Here is a 14,360-nt window from a genome sequence, read left to right on the forward strand (position 1 = left end):
AAAACATTTGCAACCAGAATAGTCTACTTGGTTAACTTAATTTTATTGCATCTCTGCAGTTAACCTGCCACTGGTAACTTAAATTAGTTTGAAAAATAAACATCCACCAAATAATTCCATTTTTCTGTTACTTCTTGGTGGTTATTTAAATGTACAACACATTTAGAAAAGTAAACTTTAATTTCTATTTTTAAAGGGAGAAACACCGCTTGACCTTGCTCACCAAATTCAAAATCGCTTGATTATTCATATGCTAACTCAAGAAGAAAAAATGAGAATCAGAAAAAATTCCAGGTTACTCAGGATCTTAGCGAAATATGAGGTATTTTCTTTCATATAGGAACAATTCATGGACTACAGCAGTGGACATTTTTACATATATATATTAATGTATATGACTTATGTTTTAATCTTGCCTCCGTTTAAGCTAGGAGTGAGCAAACTACAGCCCACAAATGGATACGGCCCCTCAGGGCTATGGATCTGGCCCGTGGGATTGCCCCCCATGGCACTGTGGGCCCAACACCGCTCTCAGAAGCAGCCCCAGGCAGGGGAGGGGTAGAGGGCTACGTGTGCGTTGCCCTTGCCTCCAGGCACTGCCCCCGACAGCTCCCATTGGCCGGGAATGGGGAACCACAGCCAATGGGAACTTCAGAGGAGGTACCTGGAGGTGCAGCAAGGGCAGCGCATGCAGAGCCCTCTGCCAGGAGCCACAGCGCTTCCTGGAGCAGCGTGGGGCCAGGGACAAGGCAGGCAGGCAGGGAGCCTGCCCTGGTCCTGATGTGAGCTACTACCACCACCCCGGAGCCACTTTAGGTAAGCGGCGCCAGGCCAGAGCTCAAATCCCTCCTGCACCCCACCCCCCAACTCCCTCCCTTAAGTCCATTGCCTGCACCCCAGCCCCCATGCTGACACCCTGCATCCCCTGCCCTGAGCCCCCTGCCGCACCCCGTACCTCTCCTGCACCCCAACCCCTGCCCTGAGCCCCCTCCTGCACTCTGCACCCCAACCCCCTTCCCTGCCCCAATTCCTTGCCCTGAGCCCCTTTCTGCACACCATACCCCCCCCACACCCTGCACTCCCTCCTGCACCCCAACCCCCTGCCCTGTATACAATTTCCCCACACAGATGTGGCCCTCAACCGAAAAAGTTTGCCCACCCCTGGTTTAAGCCATTGAGAAGAGTACTGAGTTTCTTAGTTGTTTAGGCCTAAATTTTCAAGTGACTTTTGGGGGGGGGGGGTGGCCCCTCAATGTCAAGGAGCCCAATTTAAGACATCTAGAAGGAGTCAGGATTTTAAGTGGTCTAAAGTTGGGTAGCTAGAAGTTGAAACACCCCAAATCTCTATCAGCTTTTGAAAATTTAGGCATATGTCCTTATTCTTGTATGAATATTGTATAATGGTCCAGCACACTTCTATATCTGTTTTGGGGTTTTGTTTAGTCATAGCATGTAAATGTTTTTAAAGTAAATTAGACATGTGTAGCAAGATCCATGGTAGACTTGATGAAATCTTAGGCTCATATTCTAGTAAGCTGATTGAGGTAAAACTAATGGAGTTCTTTCAGTACACTTTCAAGATGATGCAAAACCATCTGTTAGTTTTTTTTCAGGTTTAGCAATGATTTAATTTCTATAAGGAAAAAAACACCTGATTTCAAAATGTAGCATGAGAATTTTTTGAGATATACAATAGGAAATTAATATTTGTTTAAATTCTAATACCTTTCATTGGGTGTGATGATAGACCTTTTCTCAAATAATGTGGTTAATAAAGAGCTGGAGGTTTTTATAATTGAAGAATGATTGCAATTTAATTTGTAGTTTGCTATTTAGTAGAAAAATAGTACACTTACAGTTCCTATGGCACAGTTTTTTTAAGAGAAACTTCTGAAACAAGTAATATTCTGTAGCAGTTGAAGCATTTGGTTTAAGAAGTTAAAAATAGTCTTTTGGAACAGAGTTAGAAAACAGATTGAAGAAGAGATGGGTTGTAGAGAAAAAATGTAATTAAAATATAGTGATATTGCTTTCCCGCTTGTTTTGTTTGTCTTCAAGGAATTCTTTCTTTGCCTTTGAACTCCCATTAATTTTTGGATCTTGCGTTTGCTGTGTCATGTGCTGTTTTGTACTTTCTGTAATATTTTAGATATCATGTTGTAACAGTAATCATTTGTTTAGTTTTTCCTGCTGTCGCTGTCTTCCTTGACACTGATGTGGGCTATAGGATACATAATGGACTTAAATTCCGATTCTTGGCTTTTGAAAGGAAGTCTGCTTCTCTTCATATTTTTCGGGATGAGTCTGCTTACAAGGTTTGTGCACTTAGATTTTCTGTGCATGTATTTATATAAGAATTATTTTTGTATGTCTCATACAATATTCCCTTCAGAGGGTTTTATAAGTTCACTTTAGCTGGAAGTAAATTAACTGGTTAAAAATCATTATTTCCTGCTTAGGTTTTTTGTTTTGTTTTTAAAGAATCCTATGGTTAAATGCTTATCAAAACAATTACAGAAGGTTACACAGTTACAAATGCAAAAAACTGTTTAATCTCCAAGTAACAGTAAATGTAAGTGGTAGATAAGAATTGTTCAGACATACTGTTCCATTTTAAATGAATGAGACACACGAAAAGAAATTAAACATAAATATTGTTGAGGGTCTGATCTTGCTACATGCTGAGCTTACCCTCTTTAACAGTAATTACAAAAATGTATGTTAGCTTAACCTTTTTTCCCCCTGGGGATAAAAACCTGTATTGTGTTTGAGAAATTTTCCTCCCCCATATCATCACCCCCAACCTCTAATCCACTACAACACCTTGCAAGTAGTGTCTGTTGAAATGATTCTGGTACTGCCCTTGTGTAGGAGTTAGCATAGACTGTACACTTTGCATGTTAGAGTATTCATCAATACAGAAGCCAATTCTGTTGTCATTGTTTTAGATTGGAACACAGTGTCCTTCAGGACACTTCCTTTACAGAGCAGCACTGCAAGTGGCATGCCATAGAAGGCCACAAAAGCTTTTTGAGCAGTAGTTTATAATTCAGTTTAAATGAAGACTTAAAATGAACATGAGTAAAGCCTTTATAATACATTTTTAAATATTTGACTGTGAATTGGTATGGCTTAGAAATAGATGTTTTTTTCTAATGTCTTCCAGGCAATTTGTGGAGCTCAAGAACCTAAAATATTTACCAGCAATTTTCATGCTAAGTTGTGTTTTTTGGCTATCTATGACCTGGTTTGTCTGGTTCCTGCCTGATATCCTTTATACTCAAGGAGTGAAATGCCAAATAAATTTGGGCCCCAATCCTGCAAATATATATGCTTTTGCTACTAATGTGTAAGTGTACGTAGGATTGGTGTTTTGCCTCCGTTAGGAAGGGATGATGTAATTTTGAACTACTTTATCCAAAGGCTATCAGTGGACAGAAATTGAGGTTTACATGATTAGAGAGTAATTGCTAAATATAATACAGTTTTTCCTTTCAGGCGATAGTTGATAGTATTGAGATTGAGCTTTTCAAGCTTTATCCATTGTATTCAAATATTCCTTTAAATAGAGATATTAGCTGAGTAAAAATGTATAAAAAGCTTTTGTTTATTATTACTTTTAAATTACATTTTGCCTGCATGGTAAAATGTCTTTTGAATAACATCTACCTTTAGTAAGCTTCAATTTCACTTATGCATTTATTTTTGAGGTTGTTAGAGGGGATACAATAACCTGTTCTGTGTGATTGCCAATAACAAAGAACATTTGTTATAAAAAATTGCTTTCTCACCTTTTGGGGGTTACATTGAGCACCAGGAGATGGAATTCTGCTTTTCTGTGATTAAACTTAAGCAGTGTCATCAGATAACAAGTTGATTTAAATGTGAAGGCACAAAAGTAGATTTTTTTTTAAATGTTTTGTTGAATACAAATTAGTGTGTGCCATTTTTAAACCCAATTTTCCCTCCAGGTTAGTTCCTCATGTGGCCACCTACCTTGCTGATCAAGGCTCTGATCAAGCACAGTGTTCAGACACATGCTTAGATGCCTTCTGGATTGGGGCTCAGATAAATAAAAAGTAAATGACATCTCCACACTCTAAAAGGATAGTGATTCAGAACTCTTTTTGCTGCTGCTTTATCGTTTTTTTTAAAAATAGAACTTCAAAAGTTTCCTGCCTTCGTATACATTCAGGGGTTGAGCTGCATTCTCTGGTGTGGTACATGGCTTTTCTTTACATACTTCAATTCTTATAACGGTATGATTAATAGTGTGTGTAAAGCGATGTATAAGTGTTGTTGCATTCACTATCCTGTATTCTGCTTTGTTGTTACACAGAGGGCTTTGTCTTTTAGTTTTGTAAAACATTTCCATTAAAACAGAAGGCCTTTAGGTAGATATTTGTAACTGAAAATAATTTCTGTATTAAACCAGCAGTAATATATTCCTATATTAAGTAGCATTACATTTTTAATTACTTCATCCCTTAAGTGGCATTTTCTTTTGCACTATTTCTAATGAGATCTCCTTAATGTGATTATCAGGATTAATTTCTGTGATGGGTATATTCCATGTGGGAATGCATATATATATTTGTCTCACTTGTAAGTAAGTTATTTGTTCTTACTGCAGTGTGTAAATGTGGAATTTGAGTTTCTGGCTGTACTTAAAAACTTAAATTTAAATGATTTATGCTTTATTTCTGGACTTAAAAATTAAAACCCTTAACTGGTTGTGTATTAGAAATAGTGAACAAAATGAACACAGAAAGGCCTGACCAGTACTGGAGAAGTGGTGGGCAAGTAGGTCCCATTCCTTTCTTTCCCCCATCCTCTTACATGTACATATTTCCTTTTTGGGAGTGCCCACAGATCCATGAGTGTGGTATAAATGTTTTGACTGATAGAGCCAAACTCTTTGGACATACTTATACATGTTTGTTGAACCTTTCCCATACACTTTGCTAAACTCCCAGCTATTATGTTCTGGATTTGCTCCCCAAAATCTACAAAACAGAAGCGGATGCAGAGTATTAACAATATCCACAAGGAAATACAGCACCATATGGGCTCACAAGAGAATGTCCTGCAATTTCATCATGACTAAACATGATACAAGCTATGGAAGAGATTACATCTTAAAACACAAAATATCAATATTTGTTAGAGTAACATTTTTGGTTTTAGCCATTGAGTTACCTCATTGTATTTGTAATATGCAAGAGAGAACAACTTTGAGTTAAAAGTGCATGGTGCTGTACCTAGAAAGATATCAGTCTTAACATGGTGTGATTTGTTTAGGTGCCCTTCTCTGCCCTCCTTCCTCTCTTCCCTCCCACCCCCAACCAGTGTATAAATGTTTATAATAGAGGGGTGTAAAAATTCTGTATATAATACACATGTATCTTCCTTTATATAAAAGCTTTACACCTGTTAGTGTAACAGTAGTGCAGCAAACATCTATGTACATAACAATACTATACCTAAAACCGGTGTACCTACTGTATATTTTGTACAGTATATATTTAAATGTAAATATCATTAAATTGGTCAGTCATGGGGTTGAAATAGAAAAAAGATCAAATACCAGATCAAATCAGGAGTTCATCTAGTCCAGGATCTTGAGTTGTAACAGAATGCTGATAGGATTTTCTTTTTCCATCCTATAAATGTCTTTCCTTTTGAGGGTGATAGTAAGTAGAATTATTGTCAGTTGGTCTGTGATATCCTTCATTAGTGGATGTCATCTTAGCATATGTGGATGTCATCTTAGCATATGTTCCTTCTTACTGTCATTCCTTTTATGCAGTATTCCGTACTGGTGGAGCAGGGATGTGATTCACATTCACGTTCCAGGGTGTAGTCAAAGGCAGGAATCTGAACACTGTAGGAGAGGAAAAATGAGATCTTTGGTCCTGAATTTGGCTTGTAAGTTATAACTAGTGATAATAAATCTCTAGAACTACATTGAACAAAACAGTAAAGCCCTTGCTGTGTGAGAGCCTATGGGAGTACAAAGAGTATAGTAATACAAAAAGTGAAATCCATCCTTTTTCGTTATTAGTGAAATATTTGTAAAATTTCAATGATGCAGTGCGAGTTAATTTTAAAGTATAATAATTGTTTGTAAGGACAAAATGTTGTCGATAAATTTATGTAAAACAATATTCCTTAACCTGAATATTACATTTAGCAGACACAATTTTCCAGATCCCCTTCATCCTCAGTGTGATGGGTCTTCTCTACTATTTCTACAAAACATGGAGAACAGATCCTGGATACATTAAGATTTCCGAAGAAGAAAGAAGAAAGGTATTTTATCTCAACAAAACAACTTAAAATATACCACAGTATAATGTGTTTGTTCATTTGTTTTTTCTGTGATTTTATGTTTAAACAGTAATATTTCCTTTAGTCTTCAAAGAGATTTGTTTTAACACTTAGTACCATAAGTGGCAGCTAATACTTTCCTATTTTTATATATTGTAAATTATTTCTCTTATCACTGCTTTCTTAAAAAAATAACTTCCTCTCTACGTCATCTCACATAGATATCCTTGTCTGTTGAAGTTTGAGATGCAGCTGAATTCTACACTGGTTTGACCCAATAAAATGCTATTGGTGTTGTCTGTAGTATAAATTAATAGAGAACTTGTCCGACAAACTGTGACACTCTCATGTGGTTTCCATATGTTTATAATGTATTATGCATGTTGGTGTTTCTAAGCTATATTGGTGCTCAGCACTAGGGGTGCTATAAACTTTAAGAGCACTTTCATGATCTTGTTGAACATTATGGAAACCTGGGAAAAGTAATGGAGCAATTGTTACCCAATTGCATTTACGACGCAGGGGCAAGAAGTTGCTATGCAATTAACAGGTAACTTGCTATGGTCCACTTTATGGTCACTTGAGATTGTGGGGGGAACACCACATGTGGCAGCCTCTGCCCTCATTATCTGTCAGAAAGAAGTACTATTAACTGCATGAGAGGTACTTTTTAAAAATTGAGAATGGTTCTAATATATATTATATGAATTGTTTTAACTATTCTGGACAAGCACTACTTCACACAAAAAAAGAAAATAAAAAACAATGTCCTGCATGCTTGGGGTACTAGAGGACTAAATCAGATAGGTCTCTTCCATCTTGCATTTCCTTGAATCTGTATACCTTTCTTTGTCTACGCCAGGAAAGTAATTTAGCTTCATTTCAGTGTAAATTATTTTGATTGCATGTCTTTAATAATAATACTTGACACTTGAAGAGGACTTGTCATCTTGATAGTATTTAAGAAGCCCCTGATCTTTCTGACACCCCTGGAAAAATTAGATAAATAGAATTGTAAAATAACTTGTGTCTTTCAGAGTATTGTTACTCTTGCAGAAGCTGGCCACTTGGATTTCAGAACATTTTGCACATCATGTCTTGTAAGTGAGGTTTTTATTGCATGTTTCATGTATATTACTCCTTATTTACTGGACAGGGTGTTATGTGCATAGTTCTCTGAATAAGAGGACTATATTTTTGTTCTTATCCTTTGGGTCTGACTTCAGTATTACTTGTCACATGAGTGAGGACTGCATTCTTAGTACCTTTAACCTTATTTCAGATAATCCTTTAAACTACTATAGATAGTTGTAGTTGTCCTATAAAAGGAAAAATGCATAATTTTGTCATTTAAATTATGTTGAGAAGTTTGGTCTATAATGGGAACTACATTTTTTTAAATGTAGAGCAAAAATAAGTGGTTTACATGATTTATGCATGTAATGAATTACTGCATTTTCCCCTTCTGCTTTCAACTAGGTAAAAAAGCCTTTGAGATCCATGCATTGCATTGCTTGCAACTCATGTACTGCTAGATATGACCAACATAGTTTGTGGATTGGACAATGCATAGGTGAGTTTTTGTTTATTTTAGCATACTTGGAGACACCTTGTGCTAATCTCCTGAAGGAGAGCACCTAATATCACAATCTAGTTAACTTCAGTGATTGATAGATGAATAGGTATTGACAGTGACAGCCAGTGAGATCTGTATCCAGCCCTTCTCCTTTGTTGTGTGGTCTCTGAAATTATGCCATTAAGGTCAGGGAGCTAAAATGGTTCCTTGGGACACTGAGCACTATCATTAGGGAAGAAATGGAGAAAAAGATAGACAGGCTTGGATTCTTATGGACCTTAAAGCTGCAGGACTTTTAAAGCATATGTTTTGGTTATTGTAACTTTACTTGTAAATTGGAAAGGTAAGCATTTAGAATTCCCACTTCACTGTGTGAGGTATACAAAGTTATTTGTTAGACTGAAGTAAGTTTGATGTATAGCTTTGAACATCTTTACAATCAAGATTTAAAGAGAGATTATAGTTTGTGTAATACAATACCCAAGTCAATGTTGTCTTTTTACATGTGAGTTCATAATGCTAAAGAACACAGAGCTCGGATAGCTAAATTAAATAGCAGTAGTACGGTTTTACTATTTTATAATGAGGTGATTATGTTGAGCTAGAACAGAGCGGGGGTTGCTAGTTAAGGCTAGCTCCAAATACAGACTAAATGCTTGTCACCTTTGTCATTAGTTCCGTTGATGTAACTGGGATTACTAGCGTGAGAAAGTTGGGAAGGAATTAGGTCAACTGTGGTAAAATGTACTGAGCATGGTGGAAGGGATAGTCAGAACTTTCTTTGAATGAGGTTGAATATTTTTCTACTTCTATTAACTTTGGGAAAATACTAATGGTGTTAAGATACACAATGAAAAGTATTTTCTTCACTGTCCCAAATACAGGTGTTGGCAACCATTATTATTTCATCTTGTTTCTGCTCTTCCTAACTATGGTTGGAGTCTGGATGGTATATGGAACTCTTCTCTGTACGTATTTATACATTTCATTTAATTTCATTTTCAAGGAGCTATTGCATACTGTATTCATTTTCTAGCATTTCATATATTGTCATTTTGTGGCTAAATCCTCATCTTGGTTGTGCAGGAACAATCAGCATATCTGAACTCATGATCAAGATTTTGGTAAAATTTTTGTCTAGTATTAACAGTTCAAAAATTATATCTTTTTAAAAGGTATTGCTGTAGAGATCCACATTTTTAGGAAATGTGACATCAGAAGAGAAGTTGAGGTTATACTAGAAACAAAATTCAAGAGGTGTAAGGAATAAAAGTGTGTGTGTACGCTAGTCGTCTTGTATTCTTCTGCCTACAGTAGAAAATATGGTCCTGAATATATTATCACAGACACTTATTGATCTTATGGTTATTGGGGAAAAGTCTGTATTAAAGACTAGTGCCAAGAGCATCTTTAAAAATGTAGTGGTAGTTTCAAAGAAGAGAAAATTATTTTCCTGCAGCTGTTGCTCCCAGGAAGCATCCTGCATCTATTTCATACACAGCCACTTTCCTGAGAGATGTGATTTGTGGGTTCAATTTACAGTACGTACATCTTTGGTTAAAAAAATAAAGCTGGTAAATTATGAAACATGTTTAATCTCCTTGGAGCTCACAAGTTCTTCTCTGACTGGAGGATTCAGAAATTTTTTTATGAACTAAAAGCCATTATGGTGTGACCTTCTGAGTGTGAATTGCGATATTAACATCAAAGAAAAATCCGAACAAGGAGTTGGCCTTTGTGTTCTGCATAATGTTATATGAAAATGAGGAATACTAACACATAGTGAAGTAAAGTGGGTATATGACAGTGTAAGAAATGAGGCTTTATCTTGAACACTTATCGTGCACCTCAATGAGAGCCTTGAGTGGGCAAGAGTGTAGGGTTCTCCTAAAGTGAACATTGCATTTGATCCAAAACCAGGGGAGGCTCTTAGCTGTCTAAATCCTAAAACTAACTTAAATCTAAGATTTCAATGAGACTTAAGCATGTTCTTAAAGTTAAGTACATAATTGTTTTGCTGAATTGGAGTCAAAAAAACAAACTTGCCTAGTTTGTTAGATTTTTATAGATAATAGCATGTAACCCAGGCTGTAGATGTCTGAGACTTCAAAAAAAAAAAATCCAGTTCATATCTCTCTAACTTTTTAGGTGAAGCACTGCTTTGCCCCTGGCATTGATTGAATGTGTTCTCCATTAGCTTCATTTTTATTTCCTTGGATTTGTAAATGCAAACAAAAAGATGACTGTCACAAACTGTAGATGCTTTTAATTATTATTTAAACCCCGTGAAGTAGTAGTCGTTGCCTTGCAGTATCATTTATTTAATTGTATAAAAACTCTTAGGTCCATCCAATGCACAGGGTACCCATTCTATGAAATAAAAATGCACATAATAACAATACAATAAAGGTCTGTTTATCCCATCTTGGCAGACTGATCTTCACAGGTCGTTATGATGTTTGTAGGACAAGAGCTTCAATTCACATTTATCTTTAGTTTAAATTGGCTCATTGGGAGGTATCCTGAATAAGTGGACCATACTACTGCAGTATATTGCATAGTGTGTAATAAATTAACTTGCTGTGATTTCTGATACCAACTGTAATTTGCTAAATGTGTATGCTGCATGCAGTATGCATTCAGTAAGTGCATCTGTATTGTTTTTGTAAGTGGTAACATACTAGAAGTCTTGTTTCTCGGGGAGTTTGTAATGTTCGGTTCCATGCTAGGATGTCTTAATCTATTCTTAGGTAGTTCATTACTTTTTTTTAGTAAGGGCTAACTTTACTCATTCTCAGATTGGTCAGAACATTGTGCAACAACTTACCGGCAAGATGGAGCGTGGATTTACTTTACACAGATAGTGTCTTGTTCTCCGTGGGTTTTGTACATCTTTACACTAGTGTGTTTTCATACTTCATGGGCTTCGTTGATGCTAATTATTCAGCTTTATCAGGTACTTTTTTGCTTCATTGATATGCTTTTCTTAAGGACTTCTGAATTTTAAAAATTTCCTTGACAGACGTGTCTTATCAAAGGCCTTATGTTGCACCAGGAGAGAGATCGCTTGATCATTATCTGTTAGGTTCACTGCCTCTGGGGCACCTGGCATTGGCCACTGTTGGTAGACAGGATACTGGGCTGGATGGACCTTTGGTCTGACCCAGTATGATTGTTCTTATGTCCTTATGTTCATACACAAAGTGCTGTCAGATGCAGGAGAGAGCGCATAGTCAGCCTTCCTTGACCCATCAGTATCACGTTTCAGTGATGTGGAAGGATGACCCATACCTTAAACCCCCAGGGCTGAACCTTTGGTTCCATGGCTATTTGTGCAGAGATCATTTAAGATATTCAGTCTGAATAGATTCTCAGAATCAAACCTTTTAACAGAAGTCTGCTGTTTATAGGTTTTTTTTATGCAAATCAAAAATATTTACAGGAAATTGTTAAGAAATAAAGTAGTTTTTGGAGGAAAAGAATCTAAGTGACATATAGAACTGGTGTCAATTTCTAAAAATATTGTATGGTTGATCATTTTGCCAAGTAGTGTAATTAGTGCTGAACTGAGAAATGTGTTTTAGCTCAGCAGTGCTTCATTAATCCATTAAAATCCAATTAAGATAAAAATATATGACCCTGGCTCTACCCTGATCAGCAGTATCAAGAATTTTTTTTTAAAAAAAAAACCTTGCTTTTCAAAGATTCATAACTCTGCTTACTATACAGAATTGTTCCAGGCTGGTAGTTGTGTCCAAAAAACGGATTTCTTTTACCAGTGTTCAGAAAACTAGGGTCTGCTGTGTGTATATATATATCTGCATATGTTAAAGAAATTTATTGAGCTAAAATTATTTTTTAATTAGCTTCCTAGGTTTCTTCAGAAACCACTGATCTATGTATGTTTAAAAATAGATTAGACTATATTAAAGGATATTAATTAAACATTTTTGACACTGTGGAGAAATATTTGGAAACAGCCAGAATATTTACAGTCAACTTCTCTGCTATGCACACAGTAGCTTGTCAACCTATATTACTTAATGACTTCTAGTAAGATATTTGTTGAGGTTGCCCAGCAGCCAGGCAATAATTTGTAAATATCTCTGTGACCAAACATACAGTGTTACACAACAGAAAAGGCAATGGGAAATTATAGGCAAAAATACTTAAATGTAAAAATGCAGTTGAGGAAATTTGAAAACTGTCCTCTTCTTGCTCTCTTGTGCCAAAGTATTGCTGCACGTTGTTCTTGCAAGGAGATGGCTTCAGTGGTGTAATAGATCTTTTCCCATCTCTGTATTCTGAGTGGTAACGTCATGCATTTTCACCTCTGCAAATATCTAGGCACAATGAACTACTTAATGAACCAATTAAGGATGAATTCTCGGATTTGGCATTGACACTCCCAACTTCTTGGTTTCTATCACTGCCTTAGCGGCATGTTTATAAATAATGTATACTGTAACTTCTTTGTGTTAAATATGCAGAAAACATTAGTTATTCATATTAAATTCTTTGGTGTCTCCATTATTTTAACTGCTTTAACATATCCACATTTCAACTGTCTCCTTCCCTCCACCGCACCCACCTTGAAGATTGCATTTCTGGGCTTGACCTCACATGAGAGACTAAACCTCATGATACAGAGCAAGTGTTCTAAGCATGCTGTTTCTCTCAGGAAAACTCCATATAAGTAAGTATTTTTGGTAAGAGAATTATTTCTAAGGAAATGGGATTAATCATTTTTTAATAATATGTTTAACTACTTTGTATGTGCCAAAGAAAAGTTAGTTTACTAGGTGTTTGCTGAATATGCCTCTTCTTCTGAGTTAGGCAAAGGGGATGGAATCTGATCCACACCAGGGAACTTTCCAGCAAGGGAGATGAGTGATTCCAGTGGGTGAAGAGCCAGAATAGTCAGCTACTGTGGAACCCTTCTGTACAGGGCTGCAGGGAGGAGATATAGCCAAAGTATACCTCTTCCTCGATATAACGCGACCCGATATAAATCAAATTTGGATATAACGTGGGAAAGCAGTGCTCGGGGGGGCAGGGGGCCTACACATTCCTATTGATCAAAGCGAGTTCAATATAACATGGTTTCACCTATAACGCGGTAAGATTTTTTGGCTCCCGAGGACAGCGTTATATCAGGATAGAGGTGTATCTGATTCTCCTCAGCAGACAGACACTCTTTGGGGATTGTTGTCCACTATTTATAGGTTAGAGAAATCCCATGGGGGCTCTAACCCTACCCCACGGCCAAGCAGAGAATCAGAGTGACATAACCATCTACTGTAAAACTTGGCATAAGAGAGAATCTGGCCCTCAAGGATTTCTGTTGAAGTAGAAATCTTTACTTTCTCACTATCTTTGTGGTGGTGGTGGCTGTGATAGCACTTACTGAATTCTCCTTTTTGTTTTTTTTTTTTTTGGTTTTTTTACATTTATGTGTAATATGGGCTGGAAAGGCTCTGTGAAAATATAATAGATTCGGCTGTTTAGGGGGAAAATGTGTTTATTTTTCCATTTCTTCTGCAAGAGCTCTCCTTGTCAGCTTTGTGCTTGAAATGCTCTTTAGTGTACCATATTTGCTGTGTCGGCCCTCTTCTTTTAAGTTTATTAATAGATACTTCTCTGACTTCCAGTCACGGATGCTTCCAGAATCTTGCAAACTTTTTTCAATGCAGTTGCTTTGGTATGTTCAAGCCCAACGTAGTCGACTGGACTAAACAATATACTCTAACATTACATCCAGCAAAAGATAAAAACATTCACTCTGTATGAAGAAAAGCAACATCAAATTCTTAGAGCTAAGCTGAAAGCTAAATAAAACTGGATATTCTTTATATTGTTTGCAAGGTATTCTGAAACTCTCTTGCCTTAATTTTATATATTGTTACTATTGTTTAAATAGTAAAGTTAAGTGATCATAAATTACAGCATAACAGGTGTGAATTGCTGTGGTGGTTTTGTATGTACTTTCAACTGAAACAATTTGAAATTTCATATAGCTATGAGATGTCACTCAAAATATATTTTTGAGAGATTTTTATACAGCACTCCAGAATTTTTATTATCTTTTGATCAATTTTTCAGAGTCATGTGTCTACAAAGAACACATTTGTTAAGGGAAATAAAATATTGTTAACATTTTTGAATTGGCTATTTCAAAAAGTTTTTTTAACACTAGTTTGTATTTTTGATAACTTATTTGTCTTTATACTATGTAAATCTGTACAGAATCACTGTTTAGACTTACTGTTTGCCTTCACATTAAATAAATTAGCTTTCATGCTTATATTGATTTTTTTTTTTTAAATATTCAAGGAAAAGTATGAAATTTACATATTTACAAATCATTAAACATAACAGCAGCAAAGACCTATCTTGCTACTTTAAACATCTAACAAGAATTGATCGGAAGAATAAATCTTGCACTCGTTTATAC

The 14,360-nt window shown here is 36.2% G+C and overlaps 1 protein-coding gene across 1 annotated transcript in view; it reads left to right on the forward strand.

Annotated features, from left to right (window-relative positions):
* ZDHHC13 (zinc finger DHHC-type containing 13) overlaps positions 1-14,210 on the forward strand; it is a 28,099-nt gene extending 13,889 nt beyond the window's left edge. Inside the window, exons 8-17 of the mRNA XM_030560138.1 lie at positions 197-322; positions 2,182-2,315; positions 3,167-3,267; positions 6,188-6,312; positions 7,368-7,430; positions 7,810-7,903; positions 8,791-8,874; positions 10,705-10,862; positions 12,505-12,602; positions 13,558-14,210. Coding sequence (XP_030415998.1) covers positions 197-322; positions 2,182-2,315; positions 3,167-3,267; positions 6,188-6,312; positions 7,368-7,430; positions 7,810-7,903; positions 8,791-8,874; positions 10,705-10,862; positions 12,505-12,602; positions 13,558-13,696 — 1,122 coding nt within the window. The 3' untranslated portion in view covers positions 13,697-14,210. The remainder of the gene's footprint in view (positions 1-196; positions 323-2,181; positions 2,316-3,166; positions 3,268-6,187; positions 6,313-7,367; positions 7,431-7,809; positions 7,904-8,790; positions 8,875-10,704; positions 10,863-12,504; positions 12,603-13,557) is intronic.
* Positions 14,211-14,360: the final 150 nt, after the last annotated feature.

Source organism: Gopherus evgoodei, chromosome 4 (genome assembly GCF_007399415.2).
Source record: "Gopherus evgoodei ecotype Sinaloan lineage chromosome 4, rGopEvg1_v1.p, whole genome shotgun sequence".
Taxonomy (NCBI): Eukaryota; Metazoa; Chordata; order Testudines; family Testudinidae; genus Gopherus; species Gopherus evgoodei.